Source organism: Acomys minous (genome assembly GCF_964271855.1).
Source record: "Acomys minous genome assembly, chromosome: 11".
Taxonomy (NCBI): Eukaryota; Metazoa; Chordata; class Mammalia; order Rodentia; family Muridae; genus Acomys; species Acomys minous.
The window spans coordinates 65,120,473-65,146,210 of NC_140492.1; the positions used below are offsets into that span (position 1 = coordinate 65,120,473).

General features: G+C 42.3%; 1 protein-coding gene across 5 annotated transcripts in view; it reads right to left on the reverse strand.

The window, feature by feature from the left end:
* Positions 1–9,544: 9,544 nt before the first annotated feature.
* TP63 (tumor protein p63) overlaps positions 9,545–25,738 on the reverse strand; it is a 94,477-nt gene continuing 78,283 nt past the window's right edge. For 2 of the 5 annotated variants that reach the window (XM_084802535.1, XM_084802534.1), the window contains exons 9-12: positions 19,353–19,510; positions 17,012–17,156; positions 15,681–15,774; positions 9,545–12,853 (exon numbers count right to left, since the gene is read on the reverse strand). In XM_084802535.1, the coding sequence (XP_084658661.1) occupies positions 12,557–12,853; positions 15,681–15,774; positions 17,012–17,156; positions 19,353–19,510 (694 nt within the window). In that variant the 3' untranslated portion in view covers positions 9,545–12,556. Of the gene's footprint in view, positions 12,854–15,680; positions 15,775–17,011; positions 17,157–19,352; positions 19,511–25,046; positions 25,444–25,738 lie in introns of those variants that run through there. The other 3 variants (XM_084802538.1, XM_084802537.1, XM_084802536.1) reach the window with 2 other exon arrangements.

Consider the following 25,738-nt stretch of genomic DNA (forward strand, 5'->3'; position numbering starts at 1 on the left):
AGGTATGGCCCACTGAAAGGTCACCCATGATGACTAGGGACACTTGTACCATGAACAGGTGTTCTGGACTCAAAAAGAAAGTCTTGGTATGATTCTGATTCTACCAGCTTTGTGACTTAGACATTCATGTTCTCTCTCTCTCTCTCTCTCTCTCTCTCTCTCTCTCTCTCTCTCTCTCTCTCACACACACACACACACACACACACACACACACACACATCCACCTGCCTCTGCCTCCTGAGTGCTGAGATTAAAGGTGTGCACCACCACTGTCCAGCCATGTTATTTCTCAAGGGTTCTGTTTTCTAGTCCCTTTGTACCTTATATCTGCTGTTTCTGTCTCATGGCATTATGGAAGTAAATGAGATAATTTACATGGAATTTCTTGTAAATCCTTTGAGAATATATGAAGTATATAAATGAAACATTAATTCACAGAATCTATCGGTATTATGGAGCCTGCGTGTTAGGAGTACTATCAGTGTGATGAGGCACAACGACCAAAAACAACTTGTAGGGAAAAGGATTTATTTGGCTTATATTTCCACATCACTGTGTACCATTGAAAGAAATCAGGACAGGAGCTCAAGCTGGGGAGGAACCTAAGAGCAGGAGCTGATGCAGAGGCCATGGAGGGGTGCTGCTTACTGGCTTGCTCCCTGTGATTTTCCCATCCTGTTTTCTTAGAGAACACAAGACCACCAGCCCAGTGGTGTACCACCTATAATGGGCTAAAGTCTCCCCTTAAATCACTAAAAAGCTGCTCTACAGGCTTGCTTACAGCCCAGTCTCATGGAGGAGTTTCCCTAATTGGGGATCCTCCTCTCAGGTGACCTAAAACTAGCCAGCACAAGACCCAGTCTTTGGTTTTGTTTTTAGCTGTTTTTTCCTGATGGCATTTCTATTAAAAATGATACAGTGATGAATTTTCATTTATTTCCTCCTTTGTTGACATTGCCTCTACTGGTTCTTGACACACTAGGATGGAGGGTTGTTGCCATGGAAAAGGCCTTTGCCTTTATCTAAGGGATTCCTACTGCCATATTACACATCTTTTCTGTAAACATTCTTTGTTCCTAGGGCCTCACATCTTTAAATATCAGACTGTGACCAAGGCCAAATTGTCTTCCACAAATGGTGAGCCATCCCTTGTTTTATCATGACTCTTTAGAAAAGTGAAAGGGGGGCTGGAAAGATGGCTCAGAGGTTAAGAGCACTGACTGCTCTTCCAGAGGTCCTGAGTTCAATTTCCGGCAACCACATGGTGACTCACAGCCATCTAGAATGCGATATGGTGCCCTCTTCTGGCCTGCAGTGTACATGCAGGTAGAGCACTGTATACATAATAATAAATAAATCTTAAAAAAGAAAAGAAAAGAAAAGTGAAAGGAAAGGAGTAGTCACAGCTCTTCTGAAAGGTCTGGAGACTAGGATCTACCTGTTCAGTCAAAGGGTGCATATGAGCTTATGCAGAAGGGAGGAAAGATAAGAATCCAGGCTTTGGCGAGGCATTCTGGCTCATGCCTTTAATCCCAGCACTTGAGAGACAGAGGCAGATCTTTGTGAGTTCAAGGCCAGCCTGGTCTACAAAGAGAGTCCAGGACAGTCAAGGCTACACAGAGAAACCCTGTCTCACAAAGGAAAAAAAAAAAAAGAATCCAGGCTTTGTCCCTCCCATTCCTGTTGAATATTTCTGTAATTTCTCTTCTTGTTAGTCTCTGCTTATCCCAGCGTTGGACTCCGTGATGTGTTTGAAAATGAGGCAACCAAGGACAGTGCATGCAGTAAACCTAGACCCCCTGTTCAAATCTAGCCAATGGACAGCTCATTCTCCATGGTTATGTGGAGAGCAGGGACTGCCTCTGACATGAAATCTGGTGCCCCCTCTTTTTTTTTTTTTTTTACCACAATCCTTGGTGGGAAGGCCTGGTGGCACACATAGGAAGGGGAAGCAGGCTATCCTGATGAGACCTGATAGGCTGTGATCATATAGTGGGGGAGGAGGTCCCCTTCTATCCCAGGTCTAGGGGAGGGGAATAGGGTGAAAGAGGGAGGGATGGGGAATAAGAAGATACAATTGAGGGAATAAATATTAGGGTGGACTCTTAATAAATTACTTAAGAAATAAAAATGAAAAACAAACAACAACAAAGAAAATGAGGGAACAGAGAAATAGAAAGAGAAATGGTGAGTGAAAAAGTGAAGGAGAAGGAGGCAGAAAGGGAGATCACTAGTGTGATGCCTTTCTTCTAAAGTATGGAATCACATTTATGACAAAAAAAAACAAAACAACAACAACAACAAAAAAAACACGAGCCGAGAAAGGCTGACTTCAGCACCACGATGCACAAAAGGGCATTTCAGAGGAACTCATTCTCAAGACCTTGAAGCATTGATTAGCTCTAATCTTGTAGGCGCCCAGGTGTTACCTACATTAGGAATACTGACGTTTCCTCACTGAAAATAAAAACAATAGGCTAGTGAGATGGCTGAGCAGATAAACAGCTTGTTGTGCCAGCCGGATGGCATCAGCCCAGTCCATGGAACATATATAAAGATAGAAAAGGATGTGTGCACATCTACCCACTCACATATCATACACACAAATAATAATAATAATAATAATAATAATAATAATAATAATAATAATAATAATAATAATAATAGTGATGAGCATATTTTAGATATATTTTAAGTGCTTTGGAGGTATTTAGATGTAGATTTCCAGACAAAGTTTCATAATACCAAGGTTATGTCCATTTTTCCAAGAAGCAAGCTAGCCAAAGAGAATATGAATAACCTTTTTCTAGATTATCAGCTCTGAAGCTGGAAAGGGATTAGGGTATCAGACTACAGAACATACGTACCCATTACCCTGTCACTGAAAACATATTTCCTTTCTGTTCTCTTTGACGCTGACTACCCCATAGGGTATATCACACGTGTTAAGCTCCCCTAGACTCCCACAGAATGGCTTCTGGGAAATAGCCTTGTCGTAATGCCTCTATAGCAGTGGTTCCCAACCTTCCTGAGGCTGCAACCCTTTAATACTGTTGTGGCAACCTCCAACCATAAAGTTATTTTTATGCTACTTTATAACTGCAATTTTGTTCCTGTTATGAATTATAATGTACATACATTATTGGAGATCGAGGCTTCCCAAAGGAGACATGACCTACTGTTCTATGGGGCGGCAGGCTTTAATCAGGTGTGCTACTTTTCTTCAGCCAAGGAGTAGCTAAGTTTTCCAAAATGAATTACTGACAGACAGGCAATGGCACTCACTCACTCACACAGGTGTTGTTTTTCTCCAGGTGCAGTCTAGAGTGTTGCTCATTATTCATCCAGGAACCACGAAGGAACATTCTGTTTGGCATTCAGGGAAAAAAAAGGGAAAGAAAAAAAAAAGAATCAAACCAACTGGCATAGTAAGCAGGAGGCAGTGCATATAAGTAAAGAGTGTAAAATCCACAAGTAGTTCCAATATTTCCAGCTGTGAGTTCTAGAGTTCCTCGGACCACACGTGTCAATGGCTAACACCAGAATGAGGGTGGAAATGGGAAATTAGTAGACAACCATATGTACTCCAATGTCTTCCTTAATAAGTTCCAGAGAGAGAGAGAGAGAGAGAGAGAGAGAGAGAGAGAGAGAGAGAGAGAGAGAGAGAGAGAGATTGAGATCTGAAGCCTGGAAGAGAGTCTTGAGAGGTCAGGAGGGGTTGCACGAAAATGGAATTGGAGATACAAGTCAATTGGTTTACTCTTTGAGAGTCCCCTTCCTGTGAAACTCTGTACACTCCCATATCCTAACCCTTCCCAGGGCTCACTTTCACACTCCGTGCAACGAGAATGATTTCTATGTTCGTTCTAGGTTTGTCTTTCTAGCGTCATAGAGCTGTGTTTTTCTCAACGCCAAATTCCCAAAATGCTTTGCACAGTGTCAGAAGAAGCTGAGTAATGTTTTTGAGAGGAAATGCAAAGAGACCCAAGACCACGTGACACCACGCATACCCAAGCCTTCGGCTTAGATCACTTATGCATCGTTTTCTCACACTTGCTAACATGCCTCATCCCTGATTTCCTCACCGTGAATACACCCAGTCCATTCAACACGAAGAGAGAGCCTAGTATTACGCAAGCACCCTGGAAATAATTGGAGGGCAGTCTGGAGGAAAATCATCTTTCAGCCAAGAGACAGAGGAGCTCTTTTCTTCTGGGAGGGAAAGAATGCATTACAATCATGGGAGAGACCGGGCATTTACTCTCCTGCCACCTTCACCAAAAGAGGTCAAAGTGTTACAGAGGCTGCAATGATGAGCAAAGACTGTGGTATTATACTGCAGGACAAGAAGTAATGAGGCTAAGGAGATGAAAGACAGAGAGGAAAGCCAGCCAAACTTCTCCCTGATGAATGGGATATTATCCCAGGGAAGAAGCTGGGCGCTATCTGAGGAGACAGAACTCCCACTGGTTGCTCAATGCTGACAGAAGCCTAGACAGCCACAGGACAGCATGGTACCTTTTTGGGGAGCCTTTGGTGAGATCAGGCTGAGATGCAGCTTTTCGGTTTATACATGTGACTCTTGAAGGTGGCATGGACTTAAGGAAAGGTGTTCATAAAGCTGAGCTGGCATGGAGCTATGCCCAAGGTTTGAAACATGGTAACATGTAAAGGGTGCCTTTGCTCTGTCTGTCAAATCCACCAAAGGGGATCACTGAGAAGATGGAAACATCACGTCTTAGGGGAGATGGAATAGAAAATGGGAAATAAGAAAATGGAATGGTGCAAAGCAAATTTCTATAAACTTTTACTGGCTCTGTGCTCTTTAGAACTAAGTAAATTGGGCTGACAATACTCTAAGGGGCTGAAGAAAGCAAAAAGAAAGAGAAAGGAGCATAGAGTAGTCCTGATCCCAAAGGTTGTGAAGAATAAATCGTTTGTAGGCAATCTTTTCTGATCTCTCTCTCTCTGGATATTTAGAAAGTGTCAACCTTTGTTCTAATACACCAAATGTGTTGGTGCTGGATGCCCCTATGATTCCCACAATTCTGAGCACAAACGTTCGAGTCATTTCCAAAATGTTTTTGGCAGAAGGCCCCATGGAATGACATGACAGAATTTTCTATTCATTTCAGAGTCCAGAATTTGGCAAATAGGTTGGTCTTTTGTGTTCTTTTTCTTTCATTTTTTTTTTTAAATCTCCACATTCAGCATCCTAAGTATTTAAAATGTTTTCAACTGATTCATTTGGGTTTTAATTATTTTATAAGACAAAGTAGTATTAGGAAGCAATAACAAGTTGGAGGCCTATTAAGCCATCTGGTGGAAGCTTGGTTACAAAGACAAAAATGCACAATGCCTAGTGTTTAGAAGTATTCACCTGTTACATGAAGCCACCCCAGTTTATCTGAGAGATAAAGCAGTTGTGTTCCCAAGTCATAGAGCCAATCTCAGGTGAGTGCCGGGCTTATTGCATTTATTTCCTGTCATTTCTGATCTTAGCTTGCTCTACTTGAAAGCACTTCCTGTTCCTTGTCGCTCCATATCTAACTTTTATTTGAATTACAAAATACTGGTCCTCTGCAGTCCTAGGTCGAAAATCCTGATAAAAACCGCAAAAGGGAAGTTCACCTGCCGGTACTTGCCACCCACTTGGTACGAACACTTGGACTTAGTGTGGGGAGTTACATATCTCATAAATTTCAAAGACACACCCAACATGACTCTAAAAAACACTGCTCTAAACTGGTGAACTGCATGTATCTGAGCGGTACCTATGTAACACTCGCTTTCGGTGGAAAGGGTCTCTGGAGAAGCAATGAATTTCCAGGTGCTTAAAATCTATACTGAGTGCAGATTGCTGAGTGAGTCTCTGATTGGTCACAATACTATGACCTTGTTTCTACATTCCTGACTGTTTTATGCTGGGATTTTTGTTTGTTTGTTTGTTTGTTTTAACTAGCTTCCAAAAAACAAAAACAAAAACAAAAACAAAACAAAAACAAAATGATATTACTGAAATAATGACAGGTGAGGCTTCAAGGCTCTCATCTTACAGATTTTAAGCATCTCATTTGAGTCACCAGACTTCTTTAGTCCTGGCTTCCTTCTCCTCTGCACTTATTCATTTAAAAAAATCCAGTAATAGCTTTAAACTTTTTTTAAAATTTATACACTTTACACCCCGGTTGTATCCTCCTCCCTTGTCTCCTCCTCCCACCCTCCTCCCTCCCATCTCCCCTCCCCTAGTCTTCAGAAAGGGGGAGCCCTCTTCCCCTATCATCTGACCCCAGCCTATCAAGTCTCTTGTGGACTGCCTGCCTCCTCTTCCTCTGTGGCCTTGCAAGGCTGCCCCCGCCCCCAAGGTGAAGCGATCAACCAGTGGACACCAGAGTCCATGTCAGAAGTTGTCTCACATTTTGGGACCCACAAGGACACTATGCTGCCTATTGACTATATCTGAGCAGAGGGTCTAGGTCCTTACCATGCATGGTCCCTGGTTGGTGGGTCAGTCTCTGCAGGCCACCCTGGGCCCCAATTTGTTGGCTCCACTGGTCTTCTTGTGGAGCTTCTGTTCCCTCCAGGTCCTTCTATCCCTCAACTCTTCCATAAGACTCCCTGCGCTCTGCCCCAAAATTTGGCCATGAGTCTCAGCATCTGCATCAATCCCCTGCTGGGTGGAGTCTTTTAGAGGACGTCTATGGTAGGCTCCCATCCTGTTCCTTCTCTTCAACGGCTTCAGGTGTCTATTCTACTTGCCCTTCTGAATGAGAATCAAGCATCCTCCCTAGGGTCCTCCTTGTTATTTAGCTCCTTTATGTCTGTGGATTGTAGTGTGGTTATCCTGTGTTATGTGGCTAATATCTGCTTATAAGTGAGTATATACCATGCATATCTTTCTGGGTCTGGGAACTTAATCACTTTTAAGTACCAAGAAAAATTGCAGTGTCAATCAAGTTCAGAAAGATGATGGTGCTACATCTTTTATAGGTACAGAGCAAATACTAAGAACTGTATGCTTAGGATGCACATATCCTGTGTACCAGGACATCTGCTCAGAAAGCTGTGGACATGAATGAGAAAGAACATTTAGAGGGACACTGAGCACATCATATGTTGGTTTGTGGCTGCTCAACTCAAGGGTCTGGCTCTAGGCTCCAGGTCTAGTGTGTACCACCATTCTTATGCAGTACTTTATTGTGTAAGCTTACCTCACTAACAAGAATGCCTGCGCACACCTAGGATTGCTGTGTCATCATATTAGATAACACAAGCACAGCACTTAAAGCTAAAGTACGGCCTTGCGCCCCAAACATCTTAAGAAAATTTTAGTTAACTCTAGTGTATTTATTTCAAATTAGGCCCCAAAACAGTTAATGTGATGCAAGTGATACCAAGAGCTCTCATCTTTCATTCTTTTCTGGCTTTAACTATCTCTATTTTTCACACATTAGTAATTTTTAAAAGTTATAGTATAATTACACCATCAGCCCGTCTCTTTGCTCTCTTCAGCCCCTTCCATGCCCTCTTACTTCTTCTCAAATTCATGACCTCTTTTTGTGTTATTGTTATATATGTCCTATATTTTATATACCTATAGACACACACACATACAAACACACACACACACACACACACACAGCACAAATAGATATATATAGCCAGCTGAGCCCATGCAGTGTTGCTTAAATATGTGATTTCGGGGCTGACCAATTGGAATTGGATAACCAATGTAGGGACCCATCACTGAGGAAGACTAATTTTCTTGCTCTCGGCATTCTTTAGTTGCAGGCAGTTCTTTGTCTAATGAGATTTCCCCCTCCCTGTTACCATGTCTATTGGTGCTACCCACGTTCAGGTCTCATTTGCACAGCCATATTGCTGAGGTATCACCACTAACACCTTCCCTATACACTTTTTGTTTTCAGAATATATATTTTTGTTTTCACAATTTTATATTCCTTGACATAACAAATTTTGGTATATTATAGGTCCTTGGTATATTATAAGTCGGCAAAGTTCTTGGTGTATTTTAGGTATTATTTTTCATGCCACCCTAGGTCAGTCTACGAGAGGATAAAGTTTTCCATTTAATAACAATTAGTAGAGCGTTTTGTTAGAGGTCGTTTATGGTACTGTGTGCCTAACGGAAAGGCATTGCCTGGACTGTCCCACCCAGGGGTCACTATCTGAAATGCGTCTCCCCACATACCCAGGGTGATCCACACATTACTCTTCCAGTGATTATGGGACTGTTTATAAGCATCATGGGATGGTCATATAGGCAAAATTAGAACATATTCTTGCTCAGCCATCATCAGAGAAGCTTCCTTCTCTAGTAGAAGAAACTATAGAGACTCACAGATGAACTATGTTCAGGGAATGAGAGACCTTGGAAGTCTAAATGGGATGCCGCCACGAAACCTTGTCCCTCAGAGCTCAGGGATGAGAAGGCAGAGTGATTGTAGGAGACACCATTTCCTTGGTGTCTTCCAGACACAACAGGACTGATGCACATATGAACTCAGAGAGCCTGTTGCAGCATGCACAAGGACTGCACATGTCCAAGCCAGATAGGGTCCCAGCACTGAGAGGGGATGATGGTTACCATATCCCACCTTTACCCTCCAATTGACAACACCTTACAAAGGAAAAATTTGTTTTCTCTAACGAAGTCTCATTGGGTATACAAAGCACATTTAAGGGCAGACTGCATGCCTAGCAGAAGACTGCCAACTCAATACAAACTCAGTGATATTTTCAGAGACTTTTGTTTGTTTCCTAGTGCTTTGTCTGGGCTTCCCCGCCGCCCCCTTTAAACCTTACATGTTTTGGTGTATATGTTATCATTTTGAATTTTGTGTTTTTATGGGTTTTCTGTATGTCAGTTGTCTCTTCACATTTTGTCTGATTTTGTTTAAATCTAATTTACATCCCGAAAGCATCCCCTCCTTCCTCTCTTCCCAGTGCTGCCCTCCTACCCTCTTCCCCTTTCCTCCCTTCTCTTTTCCTCAGAAAAAGAAAGGCCACACCCTTACCAACCCACCACTGGATACTGTGTATCCAGTAATTTCAGAACTAAGCACATCCTCTTCCCCTGAGGCCAGGCAAGGCAGCCCAGCTAGTGGTAGGTTATCTAAAAGCAGGCAACAAAGTCCATGCCAGAGACAGCCCCTGTTCCACTTGTTGGGAGACCCACATGAAGACCAAGCTGCCCATCAGTTACATATGTGCTGGGGTCCTAGGTCTAGTCCATGCCTGCTCTTTGGTGGGTACTTCCATCTCCGTAAGTGTCCATGGGCCTAGGTTAGTTAGATCTGTTGGTCTTCTTGTAGAGTTCTTGCCCTCTCTAGGCCCTTCGATTCTTCCACTTGTCCTTCTGCAAAACTCCCTAAGCTCTGTGTAATGTTTGGTTATAGGTCTCAGAATTTTTGCTTGTTTTCTAAAGAGAGAGAGAGAGAGAGAAAGGAAATATGGTGTGGATTTGGAGGAGGGTGATCTGGAAGGACATGAGGGAGAGGAAACATGGTGTGTATGGTCAGAATATGGTATATAGAGACATTTATTTTCAATTAAAAAAAAACCAAGTCACAAAATGAAATTAGGACACACTGTAGTCTAGTCTCCATTTGGACAACAAACTTTTTCACCTCGATTGAAGTATTTCTTTCCCTTCCACACCAAGAGAAATAAGCCTAGAGGTAAAAAGGAAAAACAAATATATAGTAGACACACACATTAACATAATTTCTCAAAATGTATTTTCATTTATTTTTAAATTTTATTGCATGTCCTGGCAAACAAAAGTGGCTTATAGATTTGCCTCTGGCTCACCACAGCCCACAACACAAAAATACCAAAAGACAAGCAATGGAAGCTGTAAAAAAAAAAAAAGTATCATGTCTATAAGAAAGTACCTTTTGAAAAAAAACCATTAATAAAGTATATAAAACATTTGACATTTGCTTAATTTTATACAATTATAAAAATAAAAAACCCACACATCTCTCATAGTCAACACCCCACACAAGTATTTGGGGGTGAATATCAAGAAAGCCAAAGCTAACTGGATTACTGGAGAGAATCCTGCTTTCTACCCTGGTTGCTTCATCACCAAGCAAAGGAATCTCATTCTCCAGTAAGAGGCACAGAACAGATGTCTGCTCTCCAAGCTTTCTCTCAGCAGCTCTGGCTGCTCACACACCCAATACCAGTGTGAGGAGAGGAACTGTGCCTACTATGGCAAAGGCTAGTGCCAAAATCTTTGGATACAGGATGGGAAACTCAGAGTCCCCAGTGCCATCTTGACAGTGCTGAAATGCCTCAGAGTCCCCAGTGCCACCTTAACATTGCTGAAACAGCCCAAATACTCAAAACACACAGGAAGCCTTTTGTCTTCCTAATAAGGCCAAGACACAGCTTCATGCTCCACCTATTGAGTTTGCAAAGCTGTGAGCTGGTTACAAAAATTAACAATGCTTATCATTATTGAAACACAACAAAATGTTGAAATTAAGGACTCATTCTCTTTAGCATACAAAATTTTTTTTAAAAAATTAAAAAAACAACTTTCCCTCCCCCACCCCCCATCTTACAATTAAGGTATCTTGCCTTATTTGACATTGTAGTCTCACTAAATGGTGTTTCTGCAAAAATATAAAAACATCAACAAAAATGTTTCATCCGTGGTTCTGGAAAACCCAACTATCCCAAAGAGAAAACCATAACAAAGAAAAACAGCAAAGTATGCAATTTCATACACACACACACACACACACACACACACACTATATATATATATATATATATATATATATATATATATATATATATGATTTTTTTCTGGCAAAATCCATACATTACATTTCCAAGGCATATTAGCCCATTTGCACTTTAAGATAAAAATGAGAGCTTGTGTGCAATGACAGTCCTTTACCAAAATGCACGAGAGGATTGTAGAGCTCATTAGCACATACACAGCACATGTTTTAGACTGGGAAAAACCATATTTGCCTCAAAATGTTTCCAAGGCATGTAGGGGCAACACAGTTGCTACCTGCCTTCACAAGGTGTAACACAAATCTTTAAACACCTTCAGTGGGAAGGTTTGTCTTTCATTTGTGGACATTCCTTGGTCTATACATAGCCCCAAAGGAATCGGGTGGAAAACTGGGTCTTCTATCTGCTTTCTAAAGCACTTGGGCTTTGAGGACCAAGAGGAAAATAACAGTAGTGCCACATGAAAACTGCATCCTTAAGTTTGTATTTTCCAAACCCCTGCTCTTATTTTAGACCTCGAAGAGAGATAAACTACGACTTATAGTTAGGAAAGTCTTTAAAAGGTATATTTCCCTTGTATCACACTCCATGCTTCAAAAGGAATTTAAATTCAGAATTTGGTGGGATAGCTTTCTCTTCTTTTCTTAGTGGAGATTTGTTATTTCTGACTCATTCTTGTTATTCCTGAATATCCCTAATACACATTACAGCTCCCTGTAAAAATTAGACAAATTACATTCATCCTGACTAGTTTGCCCAAATTCTCACAAGAGCAGCCAAATGCGCCATTGTACTTGGTCAATCTAGTAGTAAAATGTAGTTTTAGGGTTACTCTAATGGCAGCAAATGTTTTCCTAAGAAATACTAGGATGCTGAGCTTTTCATTTCAAGGGACTATTGCTATATTTGCCTACCTCCCATCAAATGTTTGGAATAGCTGACTTGGCCCATTTAAGAATTTTCAGGAAAAAACAAAAAAACACCTGCATTTCTCATTCTCAAACAAAAGCAAGAGGAGATGTCCTCTCCTATTGTGTGTGACAAAGCAAACATAATTTTTTGCTTGTAATACCCACAGAGTGAACCCCACCTAATTGGAGTGGACACCAGTAACATTAAAATATGACAGGGAAAACTGTATACATATATACAGCTTTACCTCATAGTAAGCAATGGTAAACACACTGCATGCATCCACAGGTTTGATGTGCTAAATGCTGAACATCCAAAGAACAGAGAGGACCTATACATACATCATCATTACATCATTCGACTCCAGAGGTCTGTCACCATACATGATACCCCTGAGAAAGGGGTACAGATCAGCCAACAAAAACAAGCAAATTTCAAAGAAGGTTGGTAAGTGCAACTCAATTTCCATTAAATTACATTTAAACAATACTCAGTGCCCCCACCCAAAATATATATTGTATATTTATATATTTATATGTATAGTCTTAGACTATAAGGCTGAAAATGCTTTATAAAAGTCAATGAGAGATCTCCGCTGCTTAAAGAGGCCAGCTGCTTCTTTGCTAACGTCTATCTAGCAATGTTAACGCGTCCTGTAAGCAAGAGTTTTGAAGGCTTAAAGCCAGAATCGGAATCAGAGGACAGGTCAAACATTAGGTAACAGGTAGCATCTTATTTCTCCGTCCCTTTAGAGACCAGACTGAGAAGGAGAAGGAGAAGAGCTAGCAAGAATGAGCAGGTCTGCCCTATTGGGGCCAGGAGGTGGAAGAAGACAGGAAGAGCCCAGGCGCGATGGGACTCTCATTCATTCTCCTTCCTCTTTGATGCGCTGCTGTTTGTTGCGGCGAGAATCCATGTCAAAGTTGAAGTCATTCCACTCATCGCGGGGTGGGAAAGAGATGGTCTGGCGGAGGGTAAAGCGCACGGCGTCAATCACGCGTTCACCCCGGGTCTCGCTGGAGCCCACGCTGACTGTAGAGGCACCGCTTGGGGTCCTCAGGAGATGGGGAGGCGAGGAGAAGTCATGCAGCTGCCTGTGGTCCAGGATACCCTTCCAGATGGCATGTCGGAACTGCTCGGGGATCTTCAGACTTGCCAAATCCTGTGCAACAGGGAGGAGGCCGGGCGTTAGAGCCAGACACCTAGACTTTTATTGAAAGCTATTTTTTTTTTCACTCTCTGGTGGTTTTTTGGCTAAAGTTACATTCAACTTTTTATCACTGACTTGGCAAATCAAACTAGCCTTCTGACAGTCTTCAATGCGTTCTATTACTAAGAACACAAGGTTCAGTCCTGCTGCTGTCTCCTCTGCTGTGGACAACAACTCGCTTGTTCTCCACTGGCCTCAGTTTCTCCAAGTATAAAATAGTGTAGATAATAGTTAAGTAAAAGGGCAAAAATCTCAAGAAGAAATGTAAGATTCTTCATGATTCCGTTCTATGGGGGAAGAAGGGAGAAGGTAAGACTTCTAAGCGGGGCTGAGTTCCTTAAGTGCTGAGCACCAAACTGATTAATTTATGTTCATAATTCGATTGAATCGTGAGATCAGTGCTGGGCGTTATTATACCTGTTCTACTGATAGAAAAAAAACCTGAAGATTAGGTTGTCATGCCTTGAAGTTATGTCACAAGGAGAAGACGCTGTGAGGTCAGGAAGAGTTTTTAGCCTAAAACTATCTCATAGTGTGTGAATAAAATACACTAAAATGTACAGCCGTTGTATGTACGCATTGTGGGAGGGACAAGAGGCCTTTCCAGTAGGGTCAATAGTAAGTAGGTATGTCTTGTATGTATTGGTGTAAATTTTTGGTGGTTTTTTTTTTAATCTATCTCACAGTTCAGTGAAGCAGCGTGGCAGGCAGCAAGCAGCATTGCAGATGGCAATCTGATCTTAGTTTCCTACTTATCTGCATCGCGTGCAATTGCCCGTCTTACATTCTAGATACTACAGGCTCATAGACCAGTGTGGCTATGATAGTCTTGTATACACTATAAAAAAACACACGTCGTAATGTTTATCATTTATATTAGGAATTCAGCTTTACATCTAAAGACACCCAATGTGTTTCCTCGTCTCTCTACCAGAAAGGGGCACTAAAATAATGGACCGCTGCAAAGACACATGAGGTATCTGTTTCCAGGAAGACGTCAAGGGGAAGATGAGAAAACCGAACAGCTTTCCAACACTTCCCAACTTAGAAATCTGCCACTGGCTGTCACGCCGCCCCATTATATGGGCTTTCGGGCCATGGCAGCTAATCTAACGTCTTCCGCAGCAGAAGAAAGCCTCAGAAAGAAGGCGATCCACACGTAGATCGAGTTAGTATGCTCTTTTGCTTCTTGGATCCTTTATTCTTCTGAAACTCTGAACGAGCCCAGGACTCTGTGCTCTCAGCGCCACTCACAAGGCAACACCAGCAGCAAATGGTTTGTGCAAAGCGCCTCTGCATTCTAACGGCTGCAGAAGAATCCTAGCCCTCTCCCAGGGGGAAACATCTACACGTATTAAATTAAGTATTATAAAAAGTCATAGGGGAAGGAGCAGACTTCCGATTCTACCACGTAGGACCCCACTACAAGTGTTTCTCAAATACAGGGACACTCTGTTTTTAACCAGCGGACAGAAGTGAGTTTTAAAGCTATCTAAGTCCTGTCAGAATTTATTCTTAAAGCTTTCTCTATAGTTTTTTAGCCTAGGATATGCTCTTTCAAGGAAGCACCGGAGGTGACTTCTGGAGTGGGGAGGGATGGGTGAGGGGCAGCATGGTATATACTGATCGCTATGGGGCTGGGGCCCTCATGCTGCAGAGGCATCTCTAGCATCGGTGCTCAAGGAGGGGAAGGAAGTCCCCGCTACAAGCAGCAGCAGAGGCAGAGGCTCCCATCTCTTCCCATAGGTCCAAAGTGCCACCTGGAAACTAGAGCAGACGATCGCAAATGCCAAAGAAAGCCGTAGAAAGAGGAGGACCGAGGAGGAGCAGGTTGCTGAAAACGCAAACAGAGCAGCTCCCACAAATGCAGAAGTTCAGAAATGGAGTGGCAAGCGGAAGAGCGTTCCATCACATGCAGCTTATGTCAAAGAATATCAGAGTTGGAAGGGACAGATTAGTTCTAAGTCAATTGCATTAGCTGAGGCCCTGAGAGGCAAGGTAACAGCCTCAAATGTCTTTGCTTCTAAAAATTCATGCCCAGGACTTGAACTCATGGCCAGGGGTTATCCTGATGATAGGGGCAGGGAGCTGGGCAGACAGTCTTACAACTGAATGGAGGATCGTACAGTAGTGAAAGGGACAGTTGACTCACCCTTAAAGCCCTGACTTTAAGAAGAGGTGGAAAAGGGCTAGCGAATAGGGTCACAGCTGGAGATTTACAGCCAGGCATCGCTTTGTCATGCCACCGTCTACTCACTATGGCCAATGACAATTTTGTCATTTCTCTGTACACTTAAATGGGACTCACACTATGTCCTTTCTGCTCTCCTGCCTGATGATTTAAACAGACTATTCAGAACATTTTTAACCAATCTTGAGTAAGGTTCGCTATGTTGATGAAGCAGGATTCAAACTTCTGAGCTGAAGTGACCCCTCCCACCCTCCAAGCCATGCCCTGCTTCAGCCTTCAAATTGCTTGGCTGTCAGCCACCTGTCTTGAGCCTAAATTTTCTTGATTGCATGAATTAAGTATTTTACTTTTCAATCTGCACGCAGGTGGGTGCAAGAGGCTACAACCGAAGGACCAGAGGTCCTGACTGCTGCGCTTCTAACCTGGAGAACCCTTCTGGACAGGGTCATGGGCTCCATCAGAATTGAGGATTAGAAAGGTGACCAAAACAAAAATCTAAAACTAGCATGGATGGAACTCTGAGGCATAGGTACCAGAGGAAGAAAATGAAGAATTTTCTCTCACGAGAGAAGTCTAACAGTTACTTACATCCATGGAGTAATGCTCAATCTGATAGATGGTGGTCAGCCCCTGGGTCGTGAAATAGTCCACACAGGATGAACAGCCCAACCTTGCTAAGAAACTGCAGAGGGAGACGGGAAGAGGAAGGAGGAAACAGAAAACGAAAGTTCACCCCAACTGCATTGGCCAGATAAAGGAAAACCCGACCTTTTGCCCTTGGATGCCCTGCGTAAGAGACTGGTGGGCGAAGGAAGCATGTGACATCTGAGGAATAGTTAGAAACTCGGACTGTTGGCAAACTGACAACAAAATCGAGTCTAAGCATTTGGAAGGTGGTGACTTTTCAGGTGGTGATCTGAGGCATCCTAAGGATTTATGCAAATGCAGCAGGGGCCATTGTGGGGGGAGTGGGGTGGTGGGAGGTGAGGGGGAGGTTGAAAGGTCCAGTGATCAGGTGCCCACTCCTCTTGCCTCCTGGACCACATCAAATTGAGAACCTCTTTATTTACTGCTTTGTGCTTGAGGGTTTCTTAGAATGTTTTAGGTAGTGAAAATTTATAGTCTAGGACTCCAGAAGATCATCTATACTTTTTGATATGTGTTCTTAAGACACGGATATTCTTCTTTGGGATGCTAGCCTAAGGTTGGTGATGTCACTATCATCCCAGGGCCAATGTCTGCTGAGCTAAGCCATGTACTCCACTATCTCTTTGGCTAAAACTGCACATGGACAAAGCATACACTACCAGCAGCCAAAGGGACGAAACATGCTTCCCTGGAAGCAGAGGACTTACAATTAACAGAAAACACGGAGCTACATGTGCCTGGGTGAGGAACACCCTTTAGGCTTTGTTATCTTCTGTCAACATGTAACCCCGTTTCCTGGAGTGTCCCCGTTCCCCAGCAGAGTGGCAGACCCTTCTTCAAATTTCACATTTTTGCAAATATTAATACATTTTAATAGACATCCAACTCCAAAATTAGGTCCCTTGGTGGCTGAGAGCTGTGAGGCCCATAGAGCAGGAAGAGGAGCAGGACAGCCATCCTATAACCCTCTGGGGGAAACCCAGCCCTGAGCACCAATTCACGGGCCACAGTTGACCTGTAAAAACAGGAGGGAGGAAAAGGCACTAAACGAAGGCCAAGAACCAGGTCTGAAACCTGTGTGCATATAATTTCACCTTTCCTCACCCTGGTTGGAGGGGTTCGCGATAGAGCTATGCTGACCACCCTAGCGATCAGTCTCTGTGTCCTTAAATCAAGAGGCTGTGTTCTTTCTTCATCATCTTTGCCAGTGTCTAACCCCTCCACCCACAGATGCTTAGGACCAGCCCCAGGAGCACATGCTGCGCACTCACCTGACGATGCTGCAATCTGTGGGGTACGGAGGTGGGGGTGTGCAGTGGGAGGTGGATGGCATGGAGAGTGGGGGAGGGAGGGCTTGGGTGGGGCTGAGTCCATTCATGTCTCCAGCCATTGGCATGTGAGTGCCCATCATAGGAACTGAACGGAAGCAGGAGGAATAGAGAAGGTTACTAGATTATCGTGCCCCAGCGTCCCAGTGTGCTAGCTTGACTTGCTGAATAATACCAAAAAGCTATGAGTTTGGTTGCTGTTTGCGGGGGAGGGGGGGGCAGGGGGGTAATGATCTAACCTCCCCATATCCCTTCACACATTCTATGCCTAATCCAACAGAAGAGAATCAAAACTCCAAGTTAGTTACAGATTTCTGAACTGTTATACTCCCAGGCCTCTCTTCCTAACCTTTTCTTCTACTTGGTTTTTTTTTTCTTTTTTTTTTTCTTCTTTTAAGTTGATATATTTTTACTTATACTGCTCCAAATGGGTGGAATTTGGTTTCTCTCACTACACTTATCTCCTACAGCGTGGAGATTACCTCTATGTTTCTATACCCCACAGGCACAGCAGACTTCTTGATACAGCAAATGCCCAAAAACTTATCCTGAGAGAAATGTGGACAAACACACGTGAACAAGATCTATCTGGAAACAGGAGGATTTACTACAGTATTGCTTTGGGAACTTTATGCTTAGAAAGGAAAAAAACTACAGCTCAGGATTGTAAATCTTTCTTTGCATATTCTTGTTCTTACTCTGTTGTTCAATCCACTTGAATTTGCCAGTGTCACCAATACTTTGGGCATTTTTCAAAACCGTGAGCAGCAAGCATTTATTTACATTTCCCCCCTGCAGCCCCTGCCCCTCCCCAAAGGCTTAGTAATAATAAAATGTGTGAAATAAATTTAGCTTTCTGGTCAAAAAGCAAAAAACAAAATCTAGAAAATGAGAAAATAATTCATTTCTACTTTAGTAACTAGAGGAGTCGCTTGGGGATCCCTGCTGTGAGGTAGCCAGCTGCAAAACACAACCCTAGGGAATCTACATGGGCTCTCCTCAGACTTGCCTGAGTGCCTCAGAGGAGAACTGTGCACTACGCATATCACGTAAGTGAATTGAAATGTCTATAAATGTGAAATGTGACTATCACGTTACCATTATCTTGTTCCTAGAACAAGCTAGGGATTTTAAACTTTGTCACAAGAGAGAAAATAAAATCAAATGGCTTCTCCTTTCACTATCATGTTGGGGGACCTGAGGGTACATCACCACGGTGAGAGAGCAGCCTGTTATAAAGTTCCTGCTGTCAGGCTATGGCACTGAAAACTGTACATGGGCTGCTGGGCCACAGACACAATCTCAGGCTCTCTTAGCTTCTTTCAGACAGGCTAGGCTTTCCAAAGACAGTGAAATAGAAAGGTTTGTTGACAATATTTAGGAGTTTTGAAGGGCCAGATGTTACGTCTTGTTTTTTTCATAGAGTAGGGATTCTAGGACCTATACAGTGTTCCATCTTCTCCATCCCTGAAGATGCTGTTTACCCTTCATTTTTCCTAGTCTTTGTTTCATTTAAGTCTCTGTGTCCCTTTTGCTAGGCTTACTTGCAATAGACAAGGTAAACCTGCTCATTGGCTATATGCCAATTTTGATCCACTTATTCAGACTCAATTTATTTGTACACTTAGTTACTATGAGGACTGTGGTGTGTGTGTGTGTGTGTGTGTGTGTGTGTGTGTGTGTGTGTGTGTGTGTGTGCAGAAGCAAGGAAGAAACCACTTTATAGATCGATCCCCTGCTTATTATTGTGTATGAAAATGAAGGAAGACTACAAAGCCAGAGACACGTAAAATGCCAAATGTCTGGAGTAAATCATGTTAGAGACAGAACATAAGACCAGAGAACTGACCAGTCTGCAGTTGCACAGGGACTCTCGCAAGAATCCAGGCAAGCATCAGCATCCTCACCCTTTCAGCCTAGCACACCACACTACTTCCCTCGCATCAGACACACTTATTTTAAGCTGTGTCAGAGTGGTGTGGAGGTCCCCCGCAACCCCCTGTCCAGGCTGGCAGGAAGCGAACTGTTCCTGTCTCAGAGCTCTTTATCCCTACAGAGAACACCCTAACCCCACATCTATCTCGACTAGGGTATTTTGTGATGAAGTCCATAACTCAAGAATGAGGGGCTAACTGTGAAAGCCAGCTCAGCTGGCTGTGGTCTCCTCTGTCCACCGTGCCTTGGTGGTACTTAGTTTAGGGAATGGTGGTCTTGCCGCCCTAAAGGATGCTCCTCCCATTCTAGCCCCGTCCATCCTTTGGCAACTGAAGGGAGATGTGCTTACTGTTGGCTCCCATGCCCTCGGGCATGGTGGTGGGGGTGAGGGCGTTGCGCTGCTGTGGATTGATAAGCTGGCTCACGGAAGGCAGCTTGTTCATGCTGTTCATTTTGTTCAGAGGTGGGGAGCTGTTACCATAGGAAGACTGAGACTGCATCGAGGTCCTGGGAACACAAACAGGGGGGAGGATGGTCAACACGGCACACGGAGAAGCAGGGCCAGTCATTGCCAACAGGTGCTGGATTAAGACACAGCCTAGAACTATGTTCGCGCCAGATGTTCCTCATAATTAATGGCCTAGAGTCAGTCCTTCCCCATCCACGCAACACTCTCCTCCCTGGGAGAGACTCTGAAATTATCGTAAAAATCACTATTTTCTGGACTATACACAGTAGAGTATTTAATACCTCATTTGTGAGAGGGAAAATTTACACACCTCTTTTCTTTTATTGTTTCCTCCATCTTCTTTCTCTCTCTTGGTTTTCAGCTTAAATAAGTCTCAAAAACCAGTAAGGAGAGAGAGAGAAAAAAAAAACTGAGCAAAGAACACAAGGCTGATAAAATACAGGAAGACACTAAACTCAATTTGCAACTGGGGCCTTCCATTTACAAGAGCGTTCCAGGGCATTTGGGGTGCACAGCAAATATCTGAAAGAACAAATCATCCGAGGCATTTGACAGCATTCCCTGCTGTCCCACAGAACCCCCTTAGGTATAACATATACTTCCTTAGCTGAGTTTATGAGCTGAGAGGGGACACAGTCCATGCAAACAACTCTTCTTTGTAGGAGAACCTTTGAACCTAAGCCATGGTAGTGATGACTTTCTATAAATCATACTTACAGTAGTTGTATTAAAAAAAACATAGCTATGTAAACTACAGAGACAGCTCTGTACCCTTGCTGTATGGTCTACACTGCGAGTAGCAAGAAATGTAAATTTTAATGGTTTTCATTTTTGAGAGGGTCATGGGATAGCAATCCTTCCTTCCTCATAGGACTGAGACAGAAACTGAAGGGCTAAGTGTAGAGACCATTTACAGTGAGTAGAAACTAGAGTGAGGATTTTCCTTTGACTGCTGTTTCTGACCTATGGAGGGAAAAGTTCCCTTTTAGAAGTCATCAAAGAAGAGGTTTCATTTTGTTCTCATTTGCCTTCTTTCAGTAATGCCCATATTCCTATATTTATAATAATAGACAAATTTGCATTTCTCTGTGTGAGGGATATTGATATTGAATGCTTTGTAACTGAATGCAAGTTACAAGTAAATGCAGTACAATGTTGAAAAAAATTAAATTTTAGATATGGCTTTAAATATTTGTACATTAGGTGGTTTTTGAAGATGTGTAGGATTCCCCTTAATTGCTGAGAGCAGGAAGCCTGCTTTCCATATAAGTGCATAGTACGGGCCAGGGTAAAGCAAGCAATGCACGCTACAGTTATTTACATGACTCAGAATGACTGTGCAAAGTTACGACAATGTTTAATTTTGGTTCTCTTTAGCCTTTTTAAAGTGGTACAAACAGGTATAATAATAAATCCTCCCAGTTATGAAATGCCTCAGGCTGCCTGGCTGCTTTTTGTCCATGTTTGGGTGATTGTCACCACTACAGAGCATGTCATGCCATAGCATAGAAGCACATGATCAGCAGATTACTATTATCACTTGAAAAAGAAGTAAATATGGAACCCTAAGAGAGCAAGGTGCTCAAATGCTGAGTGTACACTGCTAGGTGCATGGGTTAAGGACAGAAATGAGTCTCCTGGCACCTAGCCCATGGCTTTTGTTTCTTTTGACTTTGCGACATGCCTTTAGAAACAAAATGATGGTGGACAACAAAGGTGCAGGATCAAGAAATTGTTGATGTACTAAAATAATGTACGCAAGGTAGGTACATTGTCTTAGGAGCAACGGCAATGTGAAGGGAATCTTCCTGCTACCAAGCAATTCTAAGTCCATACCACCGACATGGAGGAACCTGGTGGGTTGTGAGCATCCTAGATCAATCTACAAGCCTCAGTAAGTCCATATCTCAGTACAGGGAAGCGCAGAGCAAGGCAGTGTGGAGGTGCTAACAGCTACTGCTTCTACACCCGGCTAGGAAAGCCAGAAAGTAGCTAGGAGCTAGCCACTCAGATTCAGATGCAGATAGGATCTATAGTTTGAAAACACTCCACATTCTTTTCCATCCATCTCTCCAAGCAATTGAACATATAGCCAACATTTAATACCATTAATAACCAAAATTAGGAAGATAAAAATACATTTTCAGACTTTATATTTGTCCATAGACTTTGGATCATAACTTATTACTATCTTCTACATCCTGTTAAAACCGTATTTCCTTTGTAGTCATTATATTTTTTACTACCTTATTAGCTAATGCACTGTTTTTCACTATACTCAACTTAACTGTAGGAAGATAGGCCAGAAACAACAGACACACAGAGAAGGAATGTACATGTCTGTTATCTTCTGGATAGGAGCTGAATGTATGAAGTGGCAGCATTTGATCCAAGGGTCACCTGAGCCTTATAATCTTAAGAGTAAGCTTTAGGCTCTCTGTGCAAGAGTGTCTATGAGGTCTGAATGAGATCATGTGAGAGTCCTGGACATTGTCCAGTGTATTCTAAACACTCAGGAATCTTGGTCCTTTATGCTTCCCTTAAAGCCCCAAATGGTCACTTTATACTCTAGGATTTGATCAAACATATGGAAGGTACCAACTTAGAAATTTATAGGAGGAAGTGGCCAGAGTTGACACAGATTATTAATGGAGTAAATATAGAAGATGATATTAATGTCAAAAGGGCCACAAATCTTGAATGGACCCACGAGAACACAAAAGTGGGTTCTACAGACACAAAGACAAAGGTCATGACACTGCCATTATTGCTAACCGCACAATGTCTGAAATGGACAGCATCACACATTAGGAAAAGTTATGATCCATAGTAAAGTCACAGCCACCTCAAAGGCTCTGAAAATTAGGCAACGTTTTGGCCATTACAAGTGCAATACCATGGTTCTCCAGTAAACAGTTTCCCCCCCCCCCCGGCCAAATTTAGAGGGCAAATTACAATGAAAATAGAAGCTATGCCACACTGATTGATTTTCTTTCTTGTCCTCTCTGTCCTGTCACTCATTCCAACCAAAAGACAAACAACTAATAATGTGATGACAACAGATCTTTGAAGGAAAATGTAGTATGGTTTCCACTTGGGGGCATTTCTGCAGATCCTTACTAGAGTCTACTAGGAACTGAATTATAGGGATACAGACAGGAAAGTCTCCTGTAGTTCTAATTTTGACAGAAGATATCAGTAAAACAAAGTTAAAGGATTTTTGTTGTTGTTTTCTTTCACTTGTTTTTCATTGGAGACCAAACCTAGGTCCTTACACATGCTATCAAATTCTCTACCACCAACTTTATTGGTTCCAAGTCCACAATTCTCAGTTCTTAACTCTAAAGCCATAAACTTTCTGTATGCCTTGCTAAGAATAAAATTTAGATTTTCAGGGCTACCTGTGCTTTGAAGTGATCTGGGACCAGAAATTGGGCTGCTTGATTCTACCTCTCACGTCTATGCAGTGATGGGCAATCTTCATAATAAGTTGCAACTTATGCCCATGGCCTTCCAAACACTTATTTGCTCCTTTTTCTTGATTTAAATCATTTAATTATATTAATTAAAACTCTTAACTGGAATTTGATGACATGTTGGGCAAATGGATTTTCCAAGCCATTTCTAGAATGCTGAATATAGAAATGGGAAAGGAACTGTGAAGAGGAAGGACGCTCTGGATATGAAGAAGGTAAACAAACAAACAAACAAACAAAAAACCCAGGAAGGACGCTCTGAATATGAAGAAGGTAAACAAATTAAAAAAAAAAAAAAAACAAACCCAGGAATGTGTAGAACAATAATTATACCTCTTCTAACTATTTCCCAAGAGCTCCTCTCTCTGTGGCCTCTATGTGTGGATAATTTTGCTTCTGAAGACCAAGGTCACCAAGAGTTCTTTAGAAGGCCAACCATAATACAGAAATAAATTCCACCTTTTTAAATATACACACGTATACAAAGGTTACTATAAGTACATGGAAAATTTACATAAGAATTGCCTAAAAGAGAAAAATATTTCTGAAAGAGATGTCAAAAATCTAAGTACATTCTCCAATTCCTTAAGTACTTAAAATTACTAACTGAAATATAGCAAGAGCATCTGAATTTACTAATATACTTTAATCTCATGTCAAGATATTTTTGTCTTATGTTTTTCTCTGTTATTCGCTTTGGTGCATTTATAGAAACTTCCTTTGAAATATTAACTACAATGACACAAAGTTCAGAACACATAAAATTTAAACCAAAAAACTTAGGATGTTGGCCCCACTCTAGATTTCTGGCCAAATGACTGCTAAAGCGTATGGCATATAAATCTAATTATCTAATACATTTGGACTTAGCCTAAAGTTAATTTAGTAATTTGATGATTTAAAACAGCATCCGAGACTCACTCAGATGCCTTGGACATAACCACTCACAGAGCTAAAAATCAGTTTGAAGTTCCTTTAGGCATTGCAACCAACTTTCAGAGTGATAACCAGGATACAGTATCTTAAATAAAAACACAAAAAAAAATAGAGACAGCACCACAGTGACTGCCCTCTCACTCTTGATACTGAGACCCACACATTGCACTTGCAGCGCTGATGATGTGTAACTGGGGAGAGGTAAGAGAGACAGAAACAAAAACTACAAGATAAACCAAGATGCAAAAGTTTATTGAAAATTAAAACCACACATCCACAAAGCAACAGCCTCAATCACAAGAACTTGTTTGTCTTGGTGACACAGAAGGAAGCACTGGTGATTTGGTTGGGGTGGGGGAGGGGGCTGGGATGTTGATGTTTCTCAAAGATTCTGTCAGTTCTTTTTGAGTTGGAAAGGTCACTTGCTTAGCTCTCTGTGAATTCTACCCTAGGAGTATTGGTTTTAATGCCTGTGCGCTGAGGCATCATTTAGCCAGATAAATGCACATGAATAGCAGGGAGAAATCTGCCTGGTTTTATGGTAGGAAGGGTTGAGGGCCAGCAGTGCCAATTAAACAAACTAATCATAGATTTAGTGAGGAGACGGTTTGAACTCTCCCGGTACTGGATAATGGTAAAAAAGTACCCGGGGCAATATTCCTGGCGTAGTTTCATCTCCTATTAACACCACCAAAGTAGCTTACCTGCCTTGGCATCTAAACAACAGTATTGAAGAGTTAGGTTGCTGTGCAAAGGCCACTACCATAGCAGATGCTAATGTACAGCCGCAGAGATCAGACCCGGCAAAGCGCTAGTGAACTTTCTCCTTACATAGGAAAAGAGTACAGGAATAACGCAATTTATCAACAAGAGCCCCGCCCCCAGTATACTCGACAACCTCGGTCTGTTACTATTTGCAATATTTGTCCGTGGCCAGCATTCAAAGGGCCCAAGTCTCAAGTCAACAAGGTTTGCTTAGGCACAGACAATAACAGATTTTTTTTTCTTGTTTTCTTAAAAATACACCTTAGGTTTGAGACCTGCTCAAAAGCTTTATTATGAGTTTTAGAAACACAACAGAAGGTAACAGAAAAGGGTTCCAATAAACAGTGTAATGACTTCCCCCCTCCCCAACAGATCCCCCTCCCTCTTGGGAAAACAATAGAAAGCTCACAGACACGCTCCTGTCCAACCAAGGCAGGATCAAAAGATACAAAAATGTGCAGAAAGCATCTTTCCTTTGTAAAACTTTGAGTCCCTTCAAAGATTCTCTCACTAGTGGGTGTGTGCCTTTGAGCAGCTGGGTCTCTGAGCCAAAAGTCTCTTCAAGTCCTGTTTGTGAGGGCTGGGTGCGTGTACGCGCACACACGCACGCATGCGCACACACAAACACACGCAGGGAAACACAACAGAACACACATGCTCGAGCACAGAGACGGGGAATCTATGGGTACACTGAGCGGTTTGGGGGGTTGGAATGTCTAAAGAAGACGTCAGGCCGGGTTGGAGCTTCTCTCCGGGGCTCCACAAGCTCATTCCTGAAGCAGGCTGAAAGGAAACTGTAGAGAGGAACCAGAGAAAGAGAATGAAGGCTTAGGACTCGCGTGTCCACATCAACTGAGCACAGAAACACACCCTTCTCCTACCTTCATGATCATAAGGCAAATGGAAAAGGTCATCTGAAAAAAAAAGCCATCTCTCTCTTTTCCTTAAAAAAAAAAAAAAAAAGAAGCTTTTACAAGCATCTGGAATGGTCTACTTTTCAAGTTATGTAAAGAGGAAACAAGGCAAGGCAAGGGCAGCTAATCAGCAGTGTACATCAGAATCTTATTATTAAAAAAAATACATTTTTCA